This window comes from Neofelis nebulosa, chromosome 5 (genome assembly GCF_028018385.1).
Source record: "Neofelis nebulosa isolate mNeoNeb1 chromosome 5, mNeoNeb1.pri, whole genome shotgun sequence".
NCBI lineage: Eukaryota > Metazoa > Chordata > Mammalia > Carnivora > Felidae > Neofelis > Neofelis nebulosa.
In genome coordinates this window covers 28,505,738-28,529,645 of record NC_080786.1, presented here as the reverse complement: position 1 = coordinate 28,529,645, position 23,908 = coordinate 28,505,738, and the positions used below count along the sequence as shown (strand labels likewise).

General features: G+C 41.6%; 1 protein-coding gene across 4 annotated transcripts in view; it reads right to left on the bottom strand.

Annotated features, from left to right (window-relative positions):
- ACP3 (acid phosphatase 3) overlaps nucleotides 1-13,810 on the bottom strand; it is a 46,427-nt gene extending 32,617 nt beyond the window's left edge. Inside the window, exons 1-5 of one of the 4 annotated variants that reach the window (XM_058729900.1) lie at nucleotides 13,570-13,618; nucleotides 10,111-10,177; nucleotides 6,023-6,118; nucleotides 1,656-1,742; nucleotides 1,062-1,214 (exon numbers count right to left, since the gene is read on the bottom strand). In XM_058729900.1, the coding sequence (XP_058585883.1) occupies nucleotides 1,062-1,214; nucleotides 1,656-1,742; nucleotides 6,023-6,118; nucleotides 10,111-10,113 (339 nt within the window). In that variant the 5' untranslated portion in view covers nucleotides 10,114-10,177; nucleotides 13,570-13,618. Of the gene's footprint in view, nucleotides 1-1,061; nucleotides 1,215-1,655; nucleotides 1,743-6,022; nucleotides 6,119-10,110; nucleotides 10,178-13,569 lie in introns of all 4 variants that reach the window. The other 3 variants (XM_058729898.1, XM_058729897.1, XM_058729899.1) reach the window with 3 other exon arrangements.
- Between the last annotated feature and the right edge of the window lie 10,098 nt (nucleotides 13,811-23,908).

The window sequence follows — 23,908 nt, the reverse complement described above, 5'->3', positions numbered from 1 at the left end:
GACATGGTCATGCTTACAATGTGACTGCAGGGGAATCAGGATGGATTCCTTGTCCCAAACTATTTCCTTCATCTAGTCTTAAATCACGCATCTGGGAGATTAGTTAGATGTATTTAATACTATTAAAATAAAGCAATTCCTCTGAAAATGTTAAAGAGTTCTTGGTCCCTCCTATGCAGTGCGAATAAATTTGAGAGCTTCTCTTATATAGCCTCATTCAGGCAGCTTGGTTTATGGTACTGGTTCTCACACTCAGCTGTCCACTGGAAACATCTAGGGAGATTATTTTAAAAGTACTTATATCTGCATCCCAGCCTCAGATATTCTGATTTGTTGCGGAGAGTGTCCTAGGTGCCAGGATTTCAAACATTCTCAGGTAATTCTAACATAATAACTTTGAGAACCACTATTTTACAGGGAAGGAAATTGCTGTGGAATGACCCAGGCCTGGTTCTAGTCCCAGTTGTGATGCTTACCAGCTTTGTGGCATTGAGCCCATTTTATTTATTTCTCTGAGTACTTATATCCCTGGATATAAAAGGAGAACACTAATATTGTCCATTCAAGATTGTTACAAAAGGTAATATGATGACACGTATAAAGTGCTAGTCACTAACTATGTACTCAAATCTTTCTTTTCTCCCCTACCTCAGAATGAGAGTTTCATGTGGGGATGGGTGTTTTGTAGGGAGAGAGGTCTTAGGATGTTCTGGAAGAAAGAGAACCCTATGCGGGGCGCCAAAAGCCTGGGAATTGAAGGTAGAACAAGGGGAACCCGTGTGTGTGCATGTGTGTGTGTGAAGATGGAAAGGGATGAACTGCCATTCGGTGAAAGAGTAGCACAACAAAGTCGATGATAAAGATCCAAGCTGAGATTCTGTTCCTACTCTCTATTGTCTGGGGCTTTCTGTGTCCTACTTTGTCCCTTGCACCTTTATTAGAAAAGGATTGAGATCGCACAGACCAAGCAGTGTCCAGACCTCCAAGCCCACAAGTACTGGACAACCTGCCTTCCTCCTCCTCAGCCCCAGGGGATGTCCTGGTTATCCCAGAATACTGACCCGATCTTCAGAAAGAGAGATTGTGTGCACCGGGATGGGCTGCCATGGTAGGCTGGGATTCCAGATGCTGATACCCTCTGGGGGAAATAGGCCTGCAAGGTTTGTCATAGCACTCATCAAAGTCCGGTCAACGTCCGTGCTTTGAATGTAAACCTAGAGTGGGGAAAATCAAAGGAGAATCCAACCAATTGGAACTGTGGGTTTTCCACCGTGGAGTGAAGAGTACTTTTGAGAAAGGCCAGGACCCTCACACCAAAACATTAGCATCATGATCGTAGTATCTATGGAGATAGAGACAGTATGATGAGAATGCCAGGTGGTATGTCAATAGCTGAATTGACAAAAGAGATCAGTTAAGTGGTGGCTACTTGCCAGGCCAAAGTATTTGCCAATAGTTATCCATAAATTTTTGAACTTATTCATATTCATAAATTTTTTAGGGATAAAATATTTGTATAAACAGGAGTATATTTGTAAATAAGATCTCTGAATTGTATAAGTTCCTTGGAAAACAGGTAAAATACTTTCACAAATGCACCATTATGTTACATCCTATCAAGGAAAAACGTTTCCACTCTTGGATCCCCAACTTACCTGTTCACGTTTGTAGGACTCATTCAAAAATTTTCTATATCTTTGCCTTATATACTGTCCAAGTTCATAATGCTGTTCCATGCCCAGCTATGAGAACAAATAAAAGCAAAAATCAGTGAAAGTAAATTCTGGAATCTTATGTGTGAGTCTCATCTCTCCTCACTGAATGAGCAGAGTAAATAATGGTGCACTTCAATAGTTCAACAACAACATATTTTTAAATGAAAACAAGAAAAGAGAGTTGTAATCTTTAGCCATGACTTCTGGAGAAAACTCATTCACCTTCATTAGCACTTAACATAGAGCCTTGAACACTTAATAGCCGGTGATTGATCTGATTTAAATAAATGGTTCATCTCTGGTGCGGTAGAACATTACTGACTCATCTTTGTTGTAGAACATTCAAGAGAGCTGGTTGACCACTTGGTGGAGGTTTTGTGGAAGAAATTCAACCATCTGGTAAGAAGTTGGACTTGATGAATCTGAAGATCACTTTTTTCTCATTGTTGCATTTATTTTTTGAGATAGTTCAAGCGGGGGACATGCAGAGAGAGAGACGGAGGGGTAGGAACAGAGGATCTGAAGTGGGCTCTAAGCTGACAGCAGTGAGCCTGATGCGGGGCTTTGAACTCGGGAACTGCGAGATCATGACCTGAGCCAAAGTCGGATGCACAACCAACTGAGCCACCCAGGGGCCCCTGAAGATCACTTTTAACTTCTAGGTGTAATGATTTATTATCTGCACAGTTTATTTATGTCTGGTTCATGAAAAACTAGAGCCTCCTACCCAAAATGTGGTCTGGGGATCAGCAGTATTAGCATCACTTGGGAGTATGTTAGAAACCCAATTCTTAGGACTCACCTTGATCTACTGGGCCAGAATCTTCGGGGGAGGGGGGGGGGTGGAGCTCAGGAACCTGTTTTTAACAAGCTTACTAAGATTCTGATGGCCAATAACCATTGAGGAGTGTTGCTTTAGTTCAGTGATCCTCAAGCATTACTGTGCATCAGAAGCAAAATTATCTAGGGGTTCTTGTTGAAATGCAGATGACTCAGCACTTCCCCCAGAGATTCCTGCTCATTAGATCCTGGGGTGGCCCTGGAATCTGCATTTCAACAAGTGCCCTGAGTGATTCAGGTCCATGTAGTAGAGTGCCATGCTTTGAGAAACACTGCATTCGAGTCCATCTTTAATCCCAAGTTTTACCAGAGCCTCAGGAGTCAGAGAGGATATGGTCACTATAGCTCGGCTTGGTCCCATTTGTTCATTTGCTTCTACTCCAAGATACCATGATCATTACCACCTCCCTAGGATGAGGAAGCAGGTGTGAAAAGAGTCAGGTGTGCTTTAATTTTTGCTAGTTTCCTGGGTGATGCGAGTAGCTAAAGAAGCAGGTACTTTGGACCTAATTTGTTGCATTAACTTACAGCTGAATTTTGAAGAAACAGTCATCTTCTACAGAGCAGGGGATTTCAAACTCAGCATTCCCAGAATCACCTGGAGGATTCATTAAGACAAAGGCTCCCAGAATTGAACCCCATAGTTTCTGGTTCAGTTGGGGAGGGCCAGAGAACTAACATTTATGACAAGTTTTAAGTGATGGTGATGTTGCTCATCCGGAGACCACACTTTGAGAGCCAGTGACCTAGACAGCCATCACTCGGTCATTATGTAGATTGGAAGTGCCTGGCCAAGGGAGGAATTTGAGCTCTAGAACCTTGCTACTTCATGTACCAGCACCATTGGTATCACCTTGGAGTATGTTAGAAATGAAGACTCTTAGGCCCAGGTCAGACTGGCTGAATTAGCATCTGCATTTTTTCCCCAAGTGTCATTGAGATACAATTGACACATATCACTGTATAAGCTTAAGGTATGCAGCATAATGGTTTGGTTTACATACAATGTGAAATGATCACTGGTATAAATTTAGTTAGCATTTCATACAGATACAATAAAAAGAGAAAGCAAAAAAAAAAAAAAAAGAAAAACAAATTGTTTTCCCTTGTAATGGGAACTTTCGGGGTCTCCTCTCTCAACAACTTTCCTATATATCATAGAATATCATAGAGCAGTTTTACCCATAGTTATTGTGCTGTAAATTATATCCCTAGTACTTATTTACCTTGTAACTAGAAGTTTGTACCTTTTGATCCCCCTTTTCCCAACCTCCCTCCCCCTACTTCCTGCCTCTGGTAACACAAATATGATCCCTTTTTCTAGGAGTTTGGTTTTTAAAATTTTTTTTTAATTCCACATATAAATAAGATCATACAGTATTTGTCTTCCTCTGTCTGGCTTATATCACTTTACACAATGCCCTCAGGGTTCATCCATGTTGTCCCAAACACCGGGATCTAATAATTTTAAGGCTAAAAAATATTCCATATATATAATATATACCATCATATATACATATGTGTATGTGTGTATATATAGATATATATGTCTCTCTCTATATTTCTTTATCCATTCATTTGTTGAGGGACACTTAGGTTGTTTCCATGTCTTGGCTATTGTAAATAATGCTGCAATGAACATGGGGGTGCAGGTATGTTTGTGAATTAGTGTTTTCATTTCTTTTGAATATTAGAACCTGCATTTTAACAAGATGATACATTTACACTTGGCGCTTGAGAAACACTGCTCTAGGAAAATCTGATGGCTAGTCAAGAGACACCCAGAGGAGAATCCAGATCCCACAGTCTAAAAGTATTTTATCGTCTTACTGGAAAAGCAAGCAAGGGAACAGGACTCTTCACACCGCCACAGGCATTAAGGACTGGTGCTGGGTTTTTGCTACCGTTCTCTCTTTTAAGGAGCGGCAAGCTGGGTAGGCTATGGTGGGAGGAGCTCAGACCTGGGAGCCAAAAGATACTGACCTCAAATAGCCTCAGTGGGATTTCTCCTCTATGAAGCAACATGGTTGAGTTAGGGAAGTGATTCTCAGCCTTGGCTGCACATTAGAGTCAAATGCTCAACTGAGGAGCTTCTCAAAATCCCAATGTCCAGGCCACATCTTAGATGAATCAAATAAGAACCGCCCAGACAGACATCAATGTTTTTTAAAGCTCTCCAAATAACCTCAATTTTTAGCCACGATTGAGGTATACTGGTTTAAAAAAAATTTTTTTTTAACATTTATTTTTGAGAGACAGAGAGCACAAGCAGGAGAGGGGCAGAGAGAGAGGGAGACACAGAATCTGAAGCAGGCTCCAGGCTCTGAGCTGTCAGCATAGAGCCTGACATGGGGCTCGAATCCACGAACCATGAGATCATGACCTGAGCTGAAGTCAGACGCCTAACCAACTGAGCCACCCAGGCACCCTGAGATCCACTGGTTTAAATGTTCAGTTAAATGTTTAGAGATTTTTTTTTTAAACGTTTATTTATTTTTGAGACAGAGAGAGACAGAGCACGAACGGGGGAGGGTCAGAGAGAGAGAGGGAGACACAGAATCTGAAACAGGCTCCAGGCTCTGAGCAGTCAGCACAGAGCCCGACGCGGGGCTCGAACTCACAGACCACGAGATCGTGACCTGAGCCGAAGTCGGACGCCCAACCGACTGAGCCACCCAGGCGCCCCAGTTTAGAGATTTTTGACTCTAAACATTCTATGAGATTTTCTTAATGTATTTAAACTGCTTTGGTCGGGACAGAAGCAACACCTGCGGCCTCGTGGCCCCAAACAGGCGCCATCCACTCTTGCAAGGGAAGGGGGTGGGGCACTGGAGTGGTGACTACAGATGCCTTTGTCTTCCTCCCCTTCACCTTCTCCTTTGGTGCTCTTCAGGGAGCAGGGCTCCCTAGGTTTAACCCACCACTTATCAGGAAGGCTCAATCCCAGTGCACATAGCTGATAAAAAAAATCAAATCTGGTATGGGCATTTGCAGAGGAATTCTGTTTTCTTAACCCTGCTGATTCAGTTTATCGACTACAAGATTATTTTCTACTTTCTCAGGTGGAGGCTGAGAAACGGGGGCTGGCCTCCAAGCATTTGTTGGCTCTCTTCAGCACCTTTAAGTTCATGTATTCATCTGTGGCCATGCACAGCTCTCATGCTTCAATAAAGCCAAACAGGGTAAAAAAAAAAAATCAAAACTGGCAATTTTATACAATTTTCCTACCGTTACTAGTCACTAGGGTGATCTGGTCATAATGAGAAATTACTGAAATTAAACATTATTGCCTCTCCTTCCACAATCAAAACACATTTTAGACTTTTTAGATCCTAAGCAACTGTGCAAAATACTCCTCCGGATCTGAGTAACTAAAGTAGTTGTATGGCTTCAATATATTACAGACCCCACACAGTTTAATTTCCCTTAAGACTTATCGGCAATCTTTAGCTAAAAATTCAACCAACCTGAGTGAGTTGGCCAAATCCTTGTGGCCATGAGGATTCTTTGATGGGATCATTAGGAAAGGTTTCGATGGGACTTCGGTCTCCATGCCTAAATACCTGAAAAGAGGTCAAGACAGTAATGTTAAAAATTTCACTTCGGTGTTTTGCCTCTGCTCATCCTAATAGATTTTCTTTTAAACCACTGGTTCTCAGCCTAGGCTGCTCATTGGAATCACCTGGGGCAATTAAAAAAATTCTGAGGACTGGATCCCCCTCCTAGTGATTTTGGTTTAATTAGTTTGGGATGTGGTCAGGGCATCAGGATTTTAAAGATCTCCCCAGGTAAATCTCAGGTTATGAACCACCATTTTTTCTTTTCTTTTCTTCTTTTCTTTTCTTTTCTTTTCTTCTTTTCTTTTCTTTTCTTTTCTTTTCTTTTCTTTTCTTTTCTTTTCTTTTCTTTTCTTTTCTTTTCTTTTCTTTTCTTTTCTTTTTTCTTGTGTTTATTTATTTTTGAGAGAGAAAGAGTGTGAGCAGGGGAGGGGCGGGGGGGGGGGGGGGGGACACAGAATCCAAAGCAGGATCCAGGCTCTGAGCTGTCAGCACAGAGCCCGATGTGGAGCTTAAACCCACAACCGTGAGATCATGCCCTGAGCTGAAGTCGGACACTTAACAGAATGAACCACCCAGGTGCCTCAAGGACCACTGTTTTAAGCTCACTAACACTTTTCTGTGTTTCAGGTAATGTAGGTAACAAGATGATCACTCATTAGAAAGCAGGCAAGCCACGTGTGGAGATTGGTTTGTGTATCAGGGCAAGAAGGAACACAAAGCTTAGAAAAATCACTTTACCACAAACTCTGATAAGAAGTATTCTTCCTTAATTATGGTTACAGTAAAAATGGTGTTAAGAGTTTTACATAACATAAAAATAGTGGCTTTTAAATGCCACATACCATTTGTGATTGTCTTGAGCCAATGATTTATTAGTTTTTAGGAGATTAGGAATAAAGGACTTGTGGATAGGAAGATGAGAAAAGCTAAGCATCAATCCTTTAAGAACATACTTCTGGATTCATATGCATGTTATGCTATTTTGATTGCACATTTTATTCTTGGGGGAGAGTAGTCCGGACTTTCAAGACCCTGGTATTTTATGATTCCAATACACTTCCTGAGTAGAATACCAAACCAAACACAAAGCTATTTTATAATCAAAAGATAAGGCAAGTAAAACACTCAAGAAACTCAAGATGAAGTCTACACTGAGGCCACCAAACATTTTTAATACAGAGGAGGGCTGCATAACGCCTTGCGGTGTCTGAGATTTCCTGTACTTATCATTTACACTGCCTGGCTAAGATGCTCCAGTAGACGTAGAATAAGGAACAGTCTTAAATTTTGGTTATCTTTCAGATGGGATTCTAAGAAAGTGAGGGAGGCCTGTAGGACCTGGGTTGTGTCTCTGGTGTCTAAAGAAAACTGATCTTTTGGTCCCCTGAACTGCTAAGAAATTAAAGTCTCAGTAGAACAGTTTGCAACAAACAGACAGACAAGGGTATAGTGGGTCTTAAGCAATCATTTTGGTCAGGTAAGAAACTGCGGTCATGAACGGTCCCCTCATGGAAAAAAGAAAGGCTGCACATTCTCAGAAATTATCGAGGCTAATCATTGGTGCTCTATCTTCGAAACACATTTTAGACTTTTTTAGATCCCAGGTAATTGTGCAAAATACTTTCCTACATCAGAGTAACTAAAGTTGTTATATGGTTTCAATAGATTATAAAAGCTACAATGTTTAGTTTCCAGGGTTTCTCAACTTCAGCACTGTTAACATTTGGGGCTGGATGATTCCTTTTGAGGGACTGTCCTGTTCATTGTGGGATGTTTGTCAGCATGCTTGGCCTTTGCACACTAGGCATCGGTAGCAATCCCTAGTTGTGGCAACCCAAAAGTTCTCCAGACACTGCCAAATGTGCTCTGGGGGGGTACCTGTAGCTGAGAGGCCCTGAGTTAGCCAAAGAGAAGTCAGATGAGAGACACTGTAGTGAAATAAAATTTACAATGCTTCCTACCGTACTATAACGACAAGAATTCCTCAAGGTTTTTTTGAATGCTTGTTGTGTCCTAGAAAATGTGGCAAGTGCTTCTCATAATTTAATCCATTCATCAGTTCTACAAAGCATTTACTATTATTATCTTCATTTCACAAACAAGGAAATCGGCCCTATAGTTAAGTGACCTCACAAGGTCACACAGAGTGTAAGTGATATGATAGGGCAGAGATCCAAACACAGACTGTGTGTCTCCAATGCCTGCATTCTCAACCTGTGTAAGAGGCTCATTTCTCTGTGCTAAAACATAGCCCTTAACATCCCACCAGTGGGTGATCTGGAATCTGGGGTTTCCTCTAAGATTGGAAGCTGTGTGTGTTGGGGGGGAGGCAGTATTGCACTAGAGGAAAATAAAACCTTGATATAAGAAACAACCCTGAATACCATTTAAAAAATAAAACTGAGGGGCACCTCGGTGGCTCAGTCAGTTAAGCGGCCGACTTTGGCTCAGGTCATGATCTCATGGTCCATGAGTTTGAGCCCTGCCTGCATCAGACTCACTGCTATCAGTGCAGAGCCTGCTTCCGATCCTCTGTTCCCCTCTCTCTGCCTGCTCCCCTCCCCACTCTTGCATGCTCTCCCTATTTCTCTCTCTCTCTCTGTCTCTCAAAAATAAATAAACATTTAAAAAAATTTTAAAATAAAACTGAGATTATGCATCTAAATGACAGTATAGCCTGGGGAGAAAATAAGTGCGGTCCCCTTGGAGGAGGGATTGTTAAACAGCAGCGCCGTGGAACATAATCATAAGGCTTAAACAAGCTTTCTCACTCTGTCCTTACAGGTCAGGAATAACTCCTCTATATTTCAATAGGTTTTAGGGCTCAAACACGCCGTGAGCTCTTCAGAAGGGGTGTCCCGCAGAGACACTTGATAAGCCATCCCCCGCTACCCAGCACTGGAAATCAATATGTGTGTGTGCGTGTGCACACGTGCATATCAGGGAGTGCCCTCAAGTGCACAGGTGGGATTCTTGAGCAAGTGGAGTTTCAGCTGGAGCCTTTGGACGTGCCTAGGTCCTCTTTTAAGTCTGTGGAAAGGCAATCTTCTTAACTACTGCTCTGCCAAATTTGTAACCTATGTTCTCAGTCCAGCAGTCATACTCTACGAAATCCTTTAGAAACCTAAAAATAGAGGGTCAGCAGTAGGACTGTTTGTAGTAGTGGTAATTGCAATAGAAGACATCCAGGATAACAACCTCTTGTGTTTGTGCAACCCTCCATGGTTTTGTACAGTTCTTTCCCTGCTCTCTCTTTCAATTCTCACAACTCCTGTGAGGCCAGGCTGGCACTGTTGCTGTCCTGAACAAAGAAGGAAACCGAGGCTCAAAGAGATTGAATGAGTCGTGTAGATCTCCTTCTTTTCATGATGGCTACCCACTGTTTTCCCCACCACGTCACATTCACTTCATCCTTTTAGATCACAGGTAACTTTTTTTTTAATGTTTGTTTATCTTTGAGAGAGAGAGAGAGAGAGGGAGCAGAGTGGGAGAGGTACACAGGGAGAGAGAGGGACAGAGGATCCTAAGTGGGCTCCATGCTGACAACAGAGAGCCTGATGCAGGGCTTGAACCCACGAACCGTGAGATCATGACCTGAGGCAACATTGGACACTCACTGGCTGAGCCACCTAGGTGCCCACAGGTTACTTAAAACAAAACAAAAACAAACAAACCAAAAAACCCATGGTTTGGACCCCCATGAATGATCTTTCTCCACTGAGTCTGCTAAGCAGATTTGGCATGTTACGTAGGTCCCACAGCACCCTACCTGATCTGGCCTTGCCCACCTCGATGTTATAACTTTATATTCTTACTAAACATGCTTTGCCTCAGAGCCCCTGTGGCACATACATCTAATACATTGTTTATCCGGCAGTGATGTTCTGTCGGCCTGGAATGTCCTACTTCGGCTGCTAATCCTGGCAGTCACTAATTTCAGGTCCCTCCTGAAAAAAGGCAATCGAGAGAGATCTCCCTTGACCTCCCATACTCACCATGCTTATTATTCTCTCTCTAAAAAGTTAAGAATAATGATTCTCTAAGGGTTTTCTATGGGACACTCTGGAAAAGAAGGAGGTAGATTCTATGGTCAAAGTTTAGGAAATGCAGTTTTATTAAATCCTTTCCTTTAAAGCCACAGCACATATCAGAAAAAGACTGAGGAGTCCTGCCCTTAAAACACCTGAAATACAGTTTAACCCTTGTTCTGTTCCCAGTGCAGATTTAACTACTGAAACCCATTTTGTTTTTACCAAGCAACTCCTGTTAACAACTCATCAAACTAGCATTCCATGAGACGAACTTTGATAAACCTGTTTTAAAAGATCATGTGATGACTCTTTTCATGACAGGGAACAAGAACCCAGGACAGTTTCCTGCTCTTTCTGCCAAGAACAGCTTTTTAGAATTTGGGGAAGATTTATTTTTCTTGGATCAGAGAGAAACAGCGAGGAAGCCACCTGCTGATTTTGAGTAGGAGTTAAATCTGTACACCTAACCTCCATGGAAAGATCTCAGCTCCATGTGCTGGCTTAAACACACACAGCAGGAATGGAATATGTTTAGTGATTAAGGGCACGGCCTCTTTGATCATACAGCCTGGATTCAAATCCTGACTGCACCGTGTAACCATGGGCAAACTGCTTAACCTCTTTGTGTCTCAATTTCTTTATCTATAAAATAGTTAGTAAGGTTTTTACAAAAACTTTGGGGAACAGTTGCCAGATATAGCAAACAAAACTACAGGATGCCCAGATATTGCATGAAACACCCTTTATACTAAAAATTTATTTGATGTTCATCTGAAATTCAAATTTAACTTGGTATCCTGTGTTTTCCTAGAAACCCTACTTTACAGCGTTTTTGGGAGGATAATGTGACATATTCCATATTGAACTCTCAGAGCAGTGCCTGGCATGTAAAAAACATTTGAGTCACGATTGGTTATTGTCACTAATGTTACCACTTTAATCAGAGGCAGCTTTCCTTTATTCTGGTTCTAACAATTTTCTCTCTCTCTTTTTTTTTTTGTAGGCTTCACTGAAATATGTCAGAGAAAGACAAAAGAAACAAGACAGATGAACACAGGGGAAGGGAAGGAAAAATAAGATAAAAACAGAGAGGGAGGCAAACCATAAGAGACTCTTAAATACAGAGAACAAACTGAGGGTTGCTGGAGGGGAGATGGGTGGGTGATGGGCATTAAGGGCACTTGTTGGGATGAGCACTGGGTGTTACATGTAAGTGACGAATCACTAAATTTTACTCCTGAAACCATTATTACACTACATGTTAACTAACTTGGATTTAAATAAAATTTTGAACAATAAAAAAAGAAAGCTAAAAAAATAAAATGAACACTTATATAGTTTATGATACTAAGCAAGCAATCTAACTTTCTTTGTCTTAGTTTGCACATTTATAACATCGAGACTATAATGCCTACGGAAAAGGCTTTTTAGAACAATTAAATTATGTTGTTTATGTTAAAAAATAGTAATAAAATAGGCTTCAGGCCCAGCACGGAGCACAATGCTGGGCTTAAACTCACAATCCTGAGATCAAGACCTCAGCTGAGATCAAGAGTTGAATGCTTAACCGACTGAGCCACCCAGGTGCTCCTGGTTCTAATAATTTTGTAAGGATTTGCCTGGGTATATAATTTAACCATGTATAGTCAAATATTCTCTCTAATCAATAAAAACAAGAAAGTAGTATCTTCTTGCTGAAGTCCTTAGATAGATAGAATTAACTTGTGGTCCTTGAATACATGTTAACTGAGAGTGATGGGGGAGAAAGGAAAGCCACAACAGTTTGGTACCAATGGAAGTTAGCCTGGACTCTGGTAAAACAGGCAGAGAATTGGCCACGTGAAGTTAACTGAAACTTCACTGTAATATCTCAGAGAAGATTACACTCAACCAGCTTGCAACAGGTTTACAGTGTTGACAGTGTAATTTCTGCAGAGTCCTGACACTCACTTAACGCACGTGTTGGCAAGGAATACAAGTAAAAGTCTAACTACGGTGCCTGGGTGGCTCAGGCAGTTAAGCGTCCGACTTCAGCTTAGGTCAGGATTTCGTGGTAGGTGGGTTCCGGCCCCGAGGTCAGGCTCTGTGCTGACAGCTCAGAGCCTGGAGCCTGCTTTGGATTCTGTGTCTCCCTCCCTCTCTGCCCCTCCCCCATCCATGCTCTGTCTCTCTGGCTCTCAAAAATAAATACACGTTAAAAAACAAACAAAAAAGTCTAACTTGCATGGATGTCTCTACAGAAGGTACACAATATTACACACTTTTTTTTTTTTTAGCACGGAAGTCTGGCATCTGGTAAATCATTTGTAAATAAATTGATGATATGTTTCTGATTCTGTCTCTCATTTGTTGACTCATGACCTAGTAACGATTTACTGTACTCATAATCATATGGTATGAAATTTTTTTTTCTGTAGGGAAAGAAAGGAGTGCTGAATACACTAAGCTGAGAAAACAGGAACTTCATGTTTAATTTTTAAGTAAAAGATGACTTCCCTGCAAATTATAGAAATAAATTTTGAGTACTCTTACAGTATGAAAATTTAATTATTTACTAGTATATTTTCACTCTATCAAATAAAAAAAAGTGAGGAAGAGAAAGAGATTGAGAGAGCGGCTGTGAAAGACAAAGAGAGGGTCAGAGGCAGAGGGAGACTGAGTGAAGCAGAACAAGAGAGACATACAAAGAAAATCAAACACAAAGAGAAACCAGGAGACACAGAGGGATTGATTCCAGGACACCCAGGTAAAATGATAAATCCCCTTTACTTTGCAAAGTCCCTTTCTATCTGTTTTTAAAATAACACCAACAGTATATTTTCTTTCCTTAACTTCATGCCACCCCCTTTCCCCATAATTTGTCGCATGTTACATTGCGTGGAGAAAAACATTATTTTAATGGTCAACCAAATCTATGCATCAGGAAGTCCTCCTCGAAGTCTCGAGTTTAGTTTCATTTTTATGCTTCAAAGACTGTTTACAAATATATTTTCCAATTTCCTGATAAATAAAAGGGAAGGGGCTACTTAATTCAGAAAAGGACAGTTTTTTGGTTTGCAAACTAATCATCATTAAACTGAATGAAGCCCGATTAAGCTCCTAGTGCGAACCGTGGCCAGCTGAGGCCTCCCCCCCACTTTGAGGAAGCTCCCCCTTCCTCTGAGGCTGTCAAAAGGAACGTGCATTTAGGGCAGTTGTGAAGTAAGTGAATAAAGAACATCGACAAAGGCACGTACAACCAAACCAAACACTTTTTGTCAGGACATGTTAAGTATTCGTTAGGAGGAACTTGCGAAACTTGATTATTCACTTTGAGTTTGGTCTCTGGGAGACCACAGGAGGCTAATATGAAACCTGACACTTGGTTATCAGCCGCTGCTGGTAACAGTTTTAAGGGAAAAGCAATGAGAAAAGTCTACTCACCAATGTCACAAACTTCAGCTCCTTAGCTACCACACCTCGGTCTACCCAGAAGGAAAGCAGAAACAAGAAGCTAAGGGGAAGACCTGCTGTCCTGGCCGAGGGGAGCGGGACAGCGCTCATGCTGGGGAGAACTGTCTCTGGCAGGAGTTAGGAGGTGCAGTTTCCAGATCAAAAGCCATTAGAGGGGAAGCTATTTATCAAAGGAATTGAAAGGGAAGGAGTCGCTGGGAGGAGCCAGACTCAGAAATAGTAAGGTCGCCAGGTAGCTTGGGGCGGGGCTTGGCAAGTGACTGGTGAGATAATTTTGGGGCTGGGTGTGAGCGATCACAGTCTTCTGAATTTAAGGTAGAACTGAGGCCCAACGAGGGGAAAGCTGTTGCTTAAGGTCACAAAGAGCATGTCAAGAGACTTTTTTGTAGTTGACCATTCTCTTTTCTTGAGGTGGGGTGTGATACAGTGTTTGCTTTGTGACTGTCACTTGGGAAAGGGATCAATCTTGACTTTGGAAACCTTAGGCCAGGGATTCCTCATCTTTTGGGAATCCAGAGTTATAGGCAGAGATATATGGAAGGAACTGCGGGTTCTGGCATATTTGGGGTCTATTCCCCAGGCCAAATATGGCTCCCTTTGTAAAACTCTCATGTAGCCTAGAGGGGTGTTTTTAAATTGAAGGCAAGTATGAGAAATATTATTTTCAAAAATTTCAGTGACACCTTAAGATATTTGGGGTTCATCTGTGGCATCTCAACACTAGGATTGGAAGGACCTTTCCAAACCTGACACAATTTAAAAAACAATGACAAGGACAAACTTACCTATAGCTCTCTACGCTCAGTCACCAGCTTTGGCCACTAGCCCTACATTCTTCATTCTGGGAGTCACACCCCTGCCTCTCCAGCTATGATCTCATCAGGGACGCTATGAAAGAGGATAATCCGGACTAAGGGAATTTAGCTGTCCATTTCCCCCAATCTGTCAGTTCCATCATAGGCTACAACAGGATTTGGGTGCAAAACTCCCTGTCACAATGCTTCTACTCCATTAGCAGAGAGAGAACAGTGGTTTTCCCCACAACCTATTCTCTGGTACATTGCACTTCCCTGTGACAAGAAGGTTCTGTTGTAATGTGATCACAGGATGCCCTAGAATGTGGTGTGTGGGAGAGAGGTTGCTTCTTTTGGTATGGGAAGATGTGTGTGAGGAACAAATGAATGTGTGGTTAGGGTTACACATTTAAGGGGACTTGTGACCCTCTCTTTGCTGCCACATTCTTCACCTGCCACTCCCCACACTCCTCTTCAGTGGGTGGCATTTTGAGGAGATGCGTTCAGGGAAAGGGGGATGGAGATTGGGAGGTTGTCCAGGGCAGACTTGAAATTGCCACTCGGATCCCTGCTGTATGCACCAGGCCACCTGACAAAGAAGCTCCAGCACCTGTTTACCTTCCACAGACTTGGTTCTGACCCACACGCTTTAAATCATGCCAGATCCGTGATTCTGTTGAATGTCTTGTTTTTTTCAAGGATCAGCCTGGCCCCTTGTTCTCCTGTCTTCTTCTTTGTCTACCTTTGGATTGATGCCTGGCACTATTTTGGCTATACCAGTGCTTCCTGGTAATGACTGGTTCTCTAACCTACCTATGCCATTCCTGTTAGCTGGGATAAATCCCTTTTCTGGTCCAGACCCAACTTTCTCTGTGTCACCTCTTTTGGGCTCCTTTTAGCCCTCCAAGTAGGAACAATAGTAGCAATAGCAGCAACAACTTCTTCTAGAGAGAACCAGAAAAAGGCTGATTAGAGTGAATACGTCTCAACTTAAACTGATTCAAGTTGGAATAAGTGGATGGTTTATACTTCTATTCTCCACCCTAACTTCTACTTTGATCATCCAATTATAAGGAGAGGAGATCATAAATATAGATCTGAACACCATGAAGTTGAGTTTGAAAGCATCTCAACTCAGATAAAATTCATTTAAAAACCTTCTTTGGTCTCTGGAACCTTAAACTCATAAGGCTTTTGTAAAGACTTTAAAGAGTCATCTAAATAAACACACAGATATGGTAGCATTTAAGGTGAGACTTGAAAAAAATATTGGGATGTCGTAATTGATATCCCAGTGAAGCGTGCCAATAATCTTAGTGTCAGTGATTAGCAGAACTTACTGGCTGAATCACTTTTGTTTCTTCATATGGCAAGTGTTCAGCCTCCAATTAACACGATGTTAGGAAGTCCCATAAATGGAGCAGGTTGGGTTCATCGGAAAGCAAACTTCCAGATGGAGATTTGCATGCAGGAAATTTTATTTAGGAATGCTCTCAGGATCAACAACAGAAGGGGGAAGAGAAATAAGCAGGGTTGGGCAGAGGGAGAAGGCCTCAGCTGACCCTGCTAGGCATGCTGAAACTGGAAAAGACTTTGGGAGTGGTGCTGAACTGGGGTGAGGGACCCAGGCTTTTTACCCCTGTGTCAGCCACTCACTGGAGGTAGGCTGCTCCCAGCAGAGAGTGTGACCGCAGGGAAGGTGGCTCTGGTGGCTCTCTTCTGCCACGGCAATTCTGAAAGGAATTGACTGCTGAGTGATGTCAGACAACAAAGTCCCAAGAGCTGGGGGGAATTAATCCTTCAGCTCATGAAGGGACATGTGGGTGGTATAACACAGAACCCATGACAATGAACACATATTCATTGGAAAAGAATTCACGATCCTCAGTGGATCAAGGGTTATGAAAGTACTAAGTGTACTTCTGATAGCAAGAGTCTAGGTTGGAGTTAAGATCCACTAATAGCTATACTGGTTGTTCACCAAGTAGGCAGAGGCTGTGTTTAAACTCCAGGACTTGCTATACCTTTACGACTGTATTGTTTGACTCTCAGTGACCTATGGACTATTGGGTGCTGAATAGTATCGATTGATCAATAGTCATTGTAAAGGCAAATTGTTGCATCAGAACTTGTTTACAATGTTAGCTGTTTTGAGGCAAAATTGAATATAAGATGGGTTTAGATAAAAGTTTTCTGGGGTGCCTGGGTGGGTCAGTCAGTTAAGCATCTGACTCTTGATTTTGGCTCAGGTCATGATCTCAAGTTTTGTGGGATTGAGCCCTGGGTTGGGCTCTGAGCTGACTGCGGTGGCTGCTTAGGATTCTCTCTCTTTTCTCTCTACACCCTCTCACTCTCTCAAAATTAATAAACATTAGAAAAAAAAGAATAGAAAATTTCCTCCCCTCACCTCAATGGATCATTTTGTGTGTTTTGTGTCTGTAGATCTATTTGCCCCTGGTATGTCTAGTTTATTTTTAATATTTAGGCAAACGTCCAATATCCATGTCATTGGTGGAATGGGGGACAGATGTAAGATAAGCAACAATGCCCTGCCAAACCTTATGGGAGCCTGAGGCAAAAGGAAGTAATATAGATCCTGCCTTTATTCTAAACTTTGACATCTTTTTATTTATTTTTTAAAGGTTATTTATTTATTTTAAGAGAGAGCACGTTGAAGAGTATAAGTGGGGGAGGGGCAGAGACAGAAGGTGAGAGAGAATCCAAAGCAGGCTCCATGCTGCCAGCGCAGAGCCTGATGCGGGGCTCAAACTCATGAACCATGAGATCATGACCTGAGCCAAAACCAAGAGTTGGACACTTAACCGGCTGAACCACCCAGGTGCCCCAAATTTGACATCTTTTTAAATGACAGATTGTTTTACATTAATTTTTGTTTTTAAAAATATTGTGTTAAAATATTATTGATCATCTTTAGGAAGTTTTTGGCACCCCTTTACATCATGAGTGCAAGGTGAGTGCCTTGCTCTCCTCACCTAGTTCCCAGATGTGACTCTGAGAGTTGGAACCTGGGAGAGAACAATTTCTCCAAGCTCCGAGCTCTCAGCACAGAGCTCAATGCAGGGCTCGAACTCAGACTGCGAGATCATGACCTGAGCCAAAGTTGGACGTTCAACCGACTGAGCCACCCAGGCGCCCCTTCTTTTGAGATTAAATGATCTGACTTCCTCTGGTTCTGTCTCTGAGGAAATGAAGGCTTGGGTAGGAGAAGGCTCGGTTTGGATGGCTCTACTGAGGCATCAAGAACTAGGGGCGCCTGGGTGGCTCAGTCGGTTAAGCGTCCAACTTCAGCTCAGGTCATGATCTCATGGTTCAAGGGTTCGAGCCCCGCATTGGGCTCTGTGCTCTCAGCTCGGCCTGCTTTGGATACTGTGATTCTGTCTCTCTCTCTTCCCCTCGCCGTTCACGCTCTGTCTCTCTCTCAAAAATGAATAAAAACAAAAAAGAACTGAAAAGAACAGAGAATTTATCTGTTAGGCTGAACAAAGGTGACCTTCAGCTACCCCTTGGACTGTGATTACCTGCCTAGGGCTGGCCTCCCTCACACCCTTTTGCCCTTGTGATAACGCTGCTTTCCTCACATTCAGAACTAACCACCTGAGAGAAGAGAGGTGACAGTGACTCATAAATGAGTAGGAGCTCTGAAGAACAGAGATGTAGTCTGAAATTGTCACCCAAGAGCGAGTCTCAATTGCTCAGGCACTGGCAGGAGAGACAGGGCAGCTAGGTTTTGTCACGGTCTGTCTACTTTGCGTGTCATTCCAAGGTTCCAGTCACTGGGATAACCAGGCAAATACTGCCCTAGCACTGTTCCACCTCTAACACAGCTGTCCAGATTGAACATTGTATTGGTTCTACTGTATTTAACATGTAAAGGAAAGAACTGACCACTTACAAAAATATTATCTTATCTCATTTTGTGTAATGTGTATTGAAATATGTACATTTTGATGGTGCTTTATTCTGGGTGATGTGATTGTAAAGTGGTTTTACTTTCTTCTTTCTACTCTTCTCTACTTTCTAAATTTCTCACAATGAACATATATTTTTATTAAAATCAGAAAAGAAATTTTTAAATGTCTAATATGAATTGTATGCTATTTCTTACTTCATTACTGGGTGCCCTCAGAGTTATAGAAAGTGGGTCTTAAAGGTCATTGACTTTATTTTTTAAATTAAAAACATTTTTTTAATGTTTATTTATATTTGAGAGAGAGAGAGAGAGAGTGTGAGCAGGGGAGGGGCAGAGAGAGGAAGACAGAATCTGAAGCAGGCTCCAGGCTCCAAGCTGTCAGCACAGAGCCAGACGCGGGGCTTGAATTCATGAACCACGAGACCATGACCTGAGCCAAAGTTGGACGTTTAACCAATTGAGCCCCCAGGTGCCCTGTGTTACATATTTATTTATTTGTTCGTTTATTGTCTGTCTCCTCCATTAGAATTTAAACTTCATGAGAGTAGAGGACTTTACTGCTGGATCCTCATTGGCTAGAACAATACTTGGCACATAGTAGGGGTCTACTGAATATTTGTTGAATGAATGAATGAATTCTTACTAATCAATTCCTTTATCTAAAAAAACCTCCCAACATGTTTCAAAACTTTCTTATAATATCTCTAAACTGGTTCTGTTTATTCCATTACCAGAAGGACTTTCCTTTGAATAAATAAAGTCATGTCAATCTTTATCTCTTGATTCTGAGACTTTCAAAGCTTAGAAGTCCTCTTCTCCAGTATTTGCTGATTTTAGGCTATCTGCTAATTTCTGTCAATTGGGATGTATTTTGGGGGAAACAGTCAGATTAAGGAGACATATTTTTGAATTCCATATTTGATGTGAAAAATTAATATAACTTCTTCATTTTATGTGATAATGTCTGCGTTTTTATTTTAATAAAAATATTTTAAATTACTTATCACCGCAAAAAGTTAAAAGTAGAACTACCCTATTATCCAGTAATTGCACTACTGGGTATTTACTCCCAAAATACAAAAACACTAACTCAAAGGGATATATGCACCCCTATGTTTATTGCATCATTATATACAATAACCAAACTATGGAGGCAACCCAAGTGTCCATCAATAGATGAATGGCTAAAGAAGATGTGGCATGTATATACAATGGAATATTATTCATCCAAAAAAAAAAGAATGAAATATTGGGGCACCTGTGTAGCTCAGTTGGTTAAGTGTCTGACTTCAGCTCAGGTCATGATCTCATGGTTCACAAGTTTGAACCCCACGTCAGGCTCTGTGCTGGAGACTTGGAGCCTGGAGACCACTTTGGATTCTGTGTCTCCCTGTCTCTGCCCCTCCCCAACTTGCACTCTGTCTCTTTCTTTCAAAAATAAATAAACATTACAAAAATTAAAAAAAAAAGAATGAAATCTTGCCATTTTCAGTGACATGGATGGAGTTAGGGAGTATAATGCTAAGTGAAATAAATCAGTGAGAGAAAGACAAATACCATGTGATCTCACTCATATCTTGCATTTAAGAAACAAAACAAATGAGCAAAGGGGAAAAAGAGAGAGAAACAAACCAAGAAATAGACTCTTAACTATACAGAACAAACTGATGGTTACCAGAGGTGATGTGGGTGAGAGGATGGATTAAAAAAAAAAGAAAGAATAAATACCTTATCAGGGTACACACATTCCATGATGATTTTACCCTTTCCAGTCCTGTCACTGTCACACACACACACACACACACACACACACACAAATCCAGGGGCAGTAAGATGGCCCCTGTTATATCAAAGTGAGGTTAAGAGTAGGATTCCTAAAACTTTCTAAATATATCCACTTAACCCTATTTCATTCTTCTTCACTTCTCAATAAATTTATTACACTACATTTGTTCAAATAAAATTGAGTAACCTGGAGTTCATACTCTTTGCCTGACACTGGGCATTAGAAATAATGCTGAATACAGAAATATTATCCACAGCATGAGAAAAATTCAAGCTCTTTGTAACATGATACAATTTTGGATGTCATACAGATATAAGAAACAAAAATATTTTTATAGTTCTAATTTTGGACAAGTCAGTATATTCTTACAGGAAATTACTGCATTTGGACAAGACAGTATATTCTTACAGGAAATTACGACACTGATGTGTAGATATTAGTGGATTGGACCAGAGTATAAGGTTACATGGCTATTGCATTCAGAAGAGTCTTAAAATTCAAAGGAAACCCACTGAATCTCCATTCATGTACCTCTCCCCCACCCCCGCCTTTTTGTTGTCAAAAAGCCTAACTGAACACTAGGGTGCTTGTTAGCTGAAGGATTTTAAAGTTAAGTGCTGCTACTGGTATTATGGAAAAGTAGTGCAAAAGTCATAAAACATATTCCCAAAGTATCGGTTGCTCAAAAATACAAATTGTCTATATGAAAAAAAAATACCATACAAACTTGAGAGACGTTCTATCAAAAAATATATTTTGTTGATGTCTTTAGTACCAATGTTATGGCTTTACAAAAATCCCATCTTTTAATTTACAAAGCAGTGATTCACATGAAATGGCTGCCAGTTCCACCTCTTCTCGAAGATCCCACTGGGACATAGTTGCTATGCTCAATCCTAAATCATCATCCTTTCTGTCAAATCCATAGTACCTAACCCAGGACAGAGTATTTCATTTTTTTCTGAATCAATTTGTTCTGGTGAAGATTTACTCTAAGGCAGTGGTTCTCAAAGTGTGGGTTGGAGACTCTGAGACCCTTCAGGGAGTCCCTGAGATCTTTTCAGAAGATTCCTGAGATCTTTTCTGAGGGCCCATGGAGTCAAAACTACTTTTATAACAATGCTAAGATATTATTTTCTTTTTCACTCCCTGTCTTTCATGGGTATTCATTGGAGTTTTCCAAAGTCTACAGGACGTGAAATGACATCACTGCTCCAATGGCAAGTTGAATGTGTGCTTGTGTATTCTTGTGTTTTACAATGTCCTCAGTTTTAGGGGTGCCTGGATGACTCAGTCAGTTAAGCATCCGACTTCAGCTCGGGGGATGATCTCATGATTCGTGGGTTCAAGCCCCGGGTCAGGCTTTGTGCTGACAGCTCAGAGCCTGGAGCCTGCTTCAGATTCTGGGTCTCTTTCTCTTTCTCTCTCTCTGACACTCCCTCACTCACTGTCCTCAGTTTTGATTTTTTTTAATGTTTATTTTTGAGAGAGAGACAGAGTGTGATCAGGGGAAGGGGCAGAAAGAGAGGGAGACACAGAATTTGAAGCAGGCTCCAAGCTCTTGAGCTGTCAGCACAGAGCCTGATGGGGGGCTTGAACTCACAGATGAGATCATGACCTGAGCCGAAGTCAGATGCTTAACCTACTGATCCACCCAGGTGCCCCTGGTCCTCAGTTTTAATTCTGAACACAGTAAATATCAACAGATAGAAACCACATAAACAAAAGCTGTTAAGCAACCTCAATTATTTTTAAGAGTATAAAGGGGTCCTGAGACCAAATGTTTGAGAATTGTTGCTACTGGCAAGCTAATGATTCAAAAAATTTGTTGAGTGTCTGTTATGATCAGGCCCTGAGAACACCAGGTTTGAGCAGACACAACCCCTTCCTCAAGGAGCGTACTATCAATTATATTGTGATGAAGCTGGTGAACCATGCAGAGAATATTATGGTTACTAAGAAGAGGAACATTGACTTAAGCAAATATTAACCTAGTATTTAGGTCACTAGAAAAGACCTGGAGGCATGAGAGAACGTAATGCATTCTGGGAAACTGCAAGTAGTTGGATTAGTATATCATGAAGGTAAAAAAAATCTTTTTAAAACTTACCAATGTCTTTAGCTACTTCAGTATACTTGGTGATTATTGCTGGACTGTATACAAAACGATCCATTGACTAGCGTGTTGTAAATGTTTAACAATTGGATCTGAAAAAAATTCTCATTTATAGCATTTGCCAATTTCCATGGTGCAAATAGTCTCACCACAGCTGATTTCAAGCTACCAACATGATGTCACTGAGCGTGCAACTGGGAAGAGATAAACATACCATTATATAGTATCTCCATCGTGCTTATTACACTTACCATGAGTATAAATCACCTCAAGAGAATGGATAATAATACTATGCAGTAAAATAATTTGGAAGTGATGAATTTTGAGTATTTATTATGCCTTTAATATAACCTATTTGATTTTAAGTTTACGTAGTTTAATTTTTAGTAATGGCTGTGTTTAGCAACGAGCTTGCAAAATTCCTGAAAATTTAACAGTTGGTTCTCACACGCCAGTGTAAACTGGCTCCAGCACACCACTGGATCCACCATCGCATTAATACTACATTGTTAAGGATGGCGTCACTACAATTTCCTCATCTTGGAGGGGGAGGAATATGGGCCTTCCTGACTGAGAGACAGGTGGGAGATTGTAAAACTCCAGTTATGGGTGTAGTTATGTGAAGGCGTGGGTGGCAGACAGGGTGGGCCAGGGAAGTTGTGCAAGAGCTCAAACATAAGAATAATAAAGTCAAGGTCAGAGAGTGAACACTAGACGTTGGAAACAGAAGGGCCCCTGAGAGGGCAAAGAGAGGAAGAGAGGGCATTAACATTTACGGAGTGCCTACTGTATGTTGTGAACTCTGCTAGTCACATGGCACATCTTATCTCATGTAATCCCCGCAACAGACTTGAAAGGCAGCTAGCTAAAGAGTACAGTGTAAGAGGGGCGCCTGGTGGCTCAGTCGGTTAAGCGGCTGACTTTGGCTCAGGTCATGATCTCGCAGTCCGTGAGTTTGAGCCCCGCGTCGGGCTCTGTGCTGACGGCTCAGAGCCTGGAGCCTGTTTCAGATTCTGTGTCTCCCTCTCTCTGACCCTCCCCTGTTCGTGCTCTGTCTCTCTCTGTCTCAAAAATAAATAAACGTTAAAAAAAAAAAAAAAGAGTACAGTGTAAGAATGCGAACGTAGGTCTATCTAACTTCAAAATCCCTACTCTTTTCATTTCATCAAGCAAGGACAGAAAAGTTACAGGGTAGTGGGCTAGGAATAACTTGAAGCTGAAAGCAAGCAGACAGATGCTGAGGCCAAGGAGGCATCAGTGTGAAAGCAAGACCACAAGGTGCTAGACATGGAAAGGTTAGGGCCACACTGGCAGTCTTCTGGCATTCTGGGGCAGCTTCCTAAGGGGAATGTCTGTGGTCTCCGAAAGACAGAACATACTCTTGTGATGAAAGAAAATTCTTCTCTCCATTTCCAGGAAGTGCTGAGAGCTCTGTGCACATATAGCCAGCAACAGAGAGTCAGTGAGGCAGTTAAAGGAATTTGTTATAGGCAGAAGGCAGGAACCCACAGTTAAAAACGTCTGACTCATGGCCATCCATACAAAGCCCCTACAACAGAAGAGCAGGAAAAGATCCCAGGGAGATGGTGCTGAGCTCTGCTTTATTCCCACCACTGCTGCTGTTGCTGGTCGTCTATACCTTCTCTCTCTGTCCTTCCTTCAGTGGAGGATCTGGGCTGTCT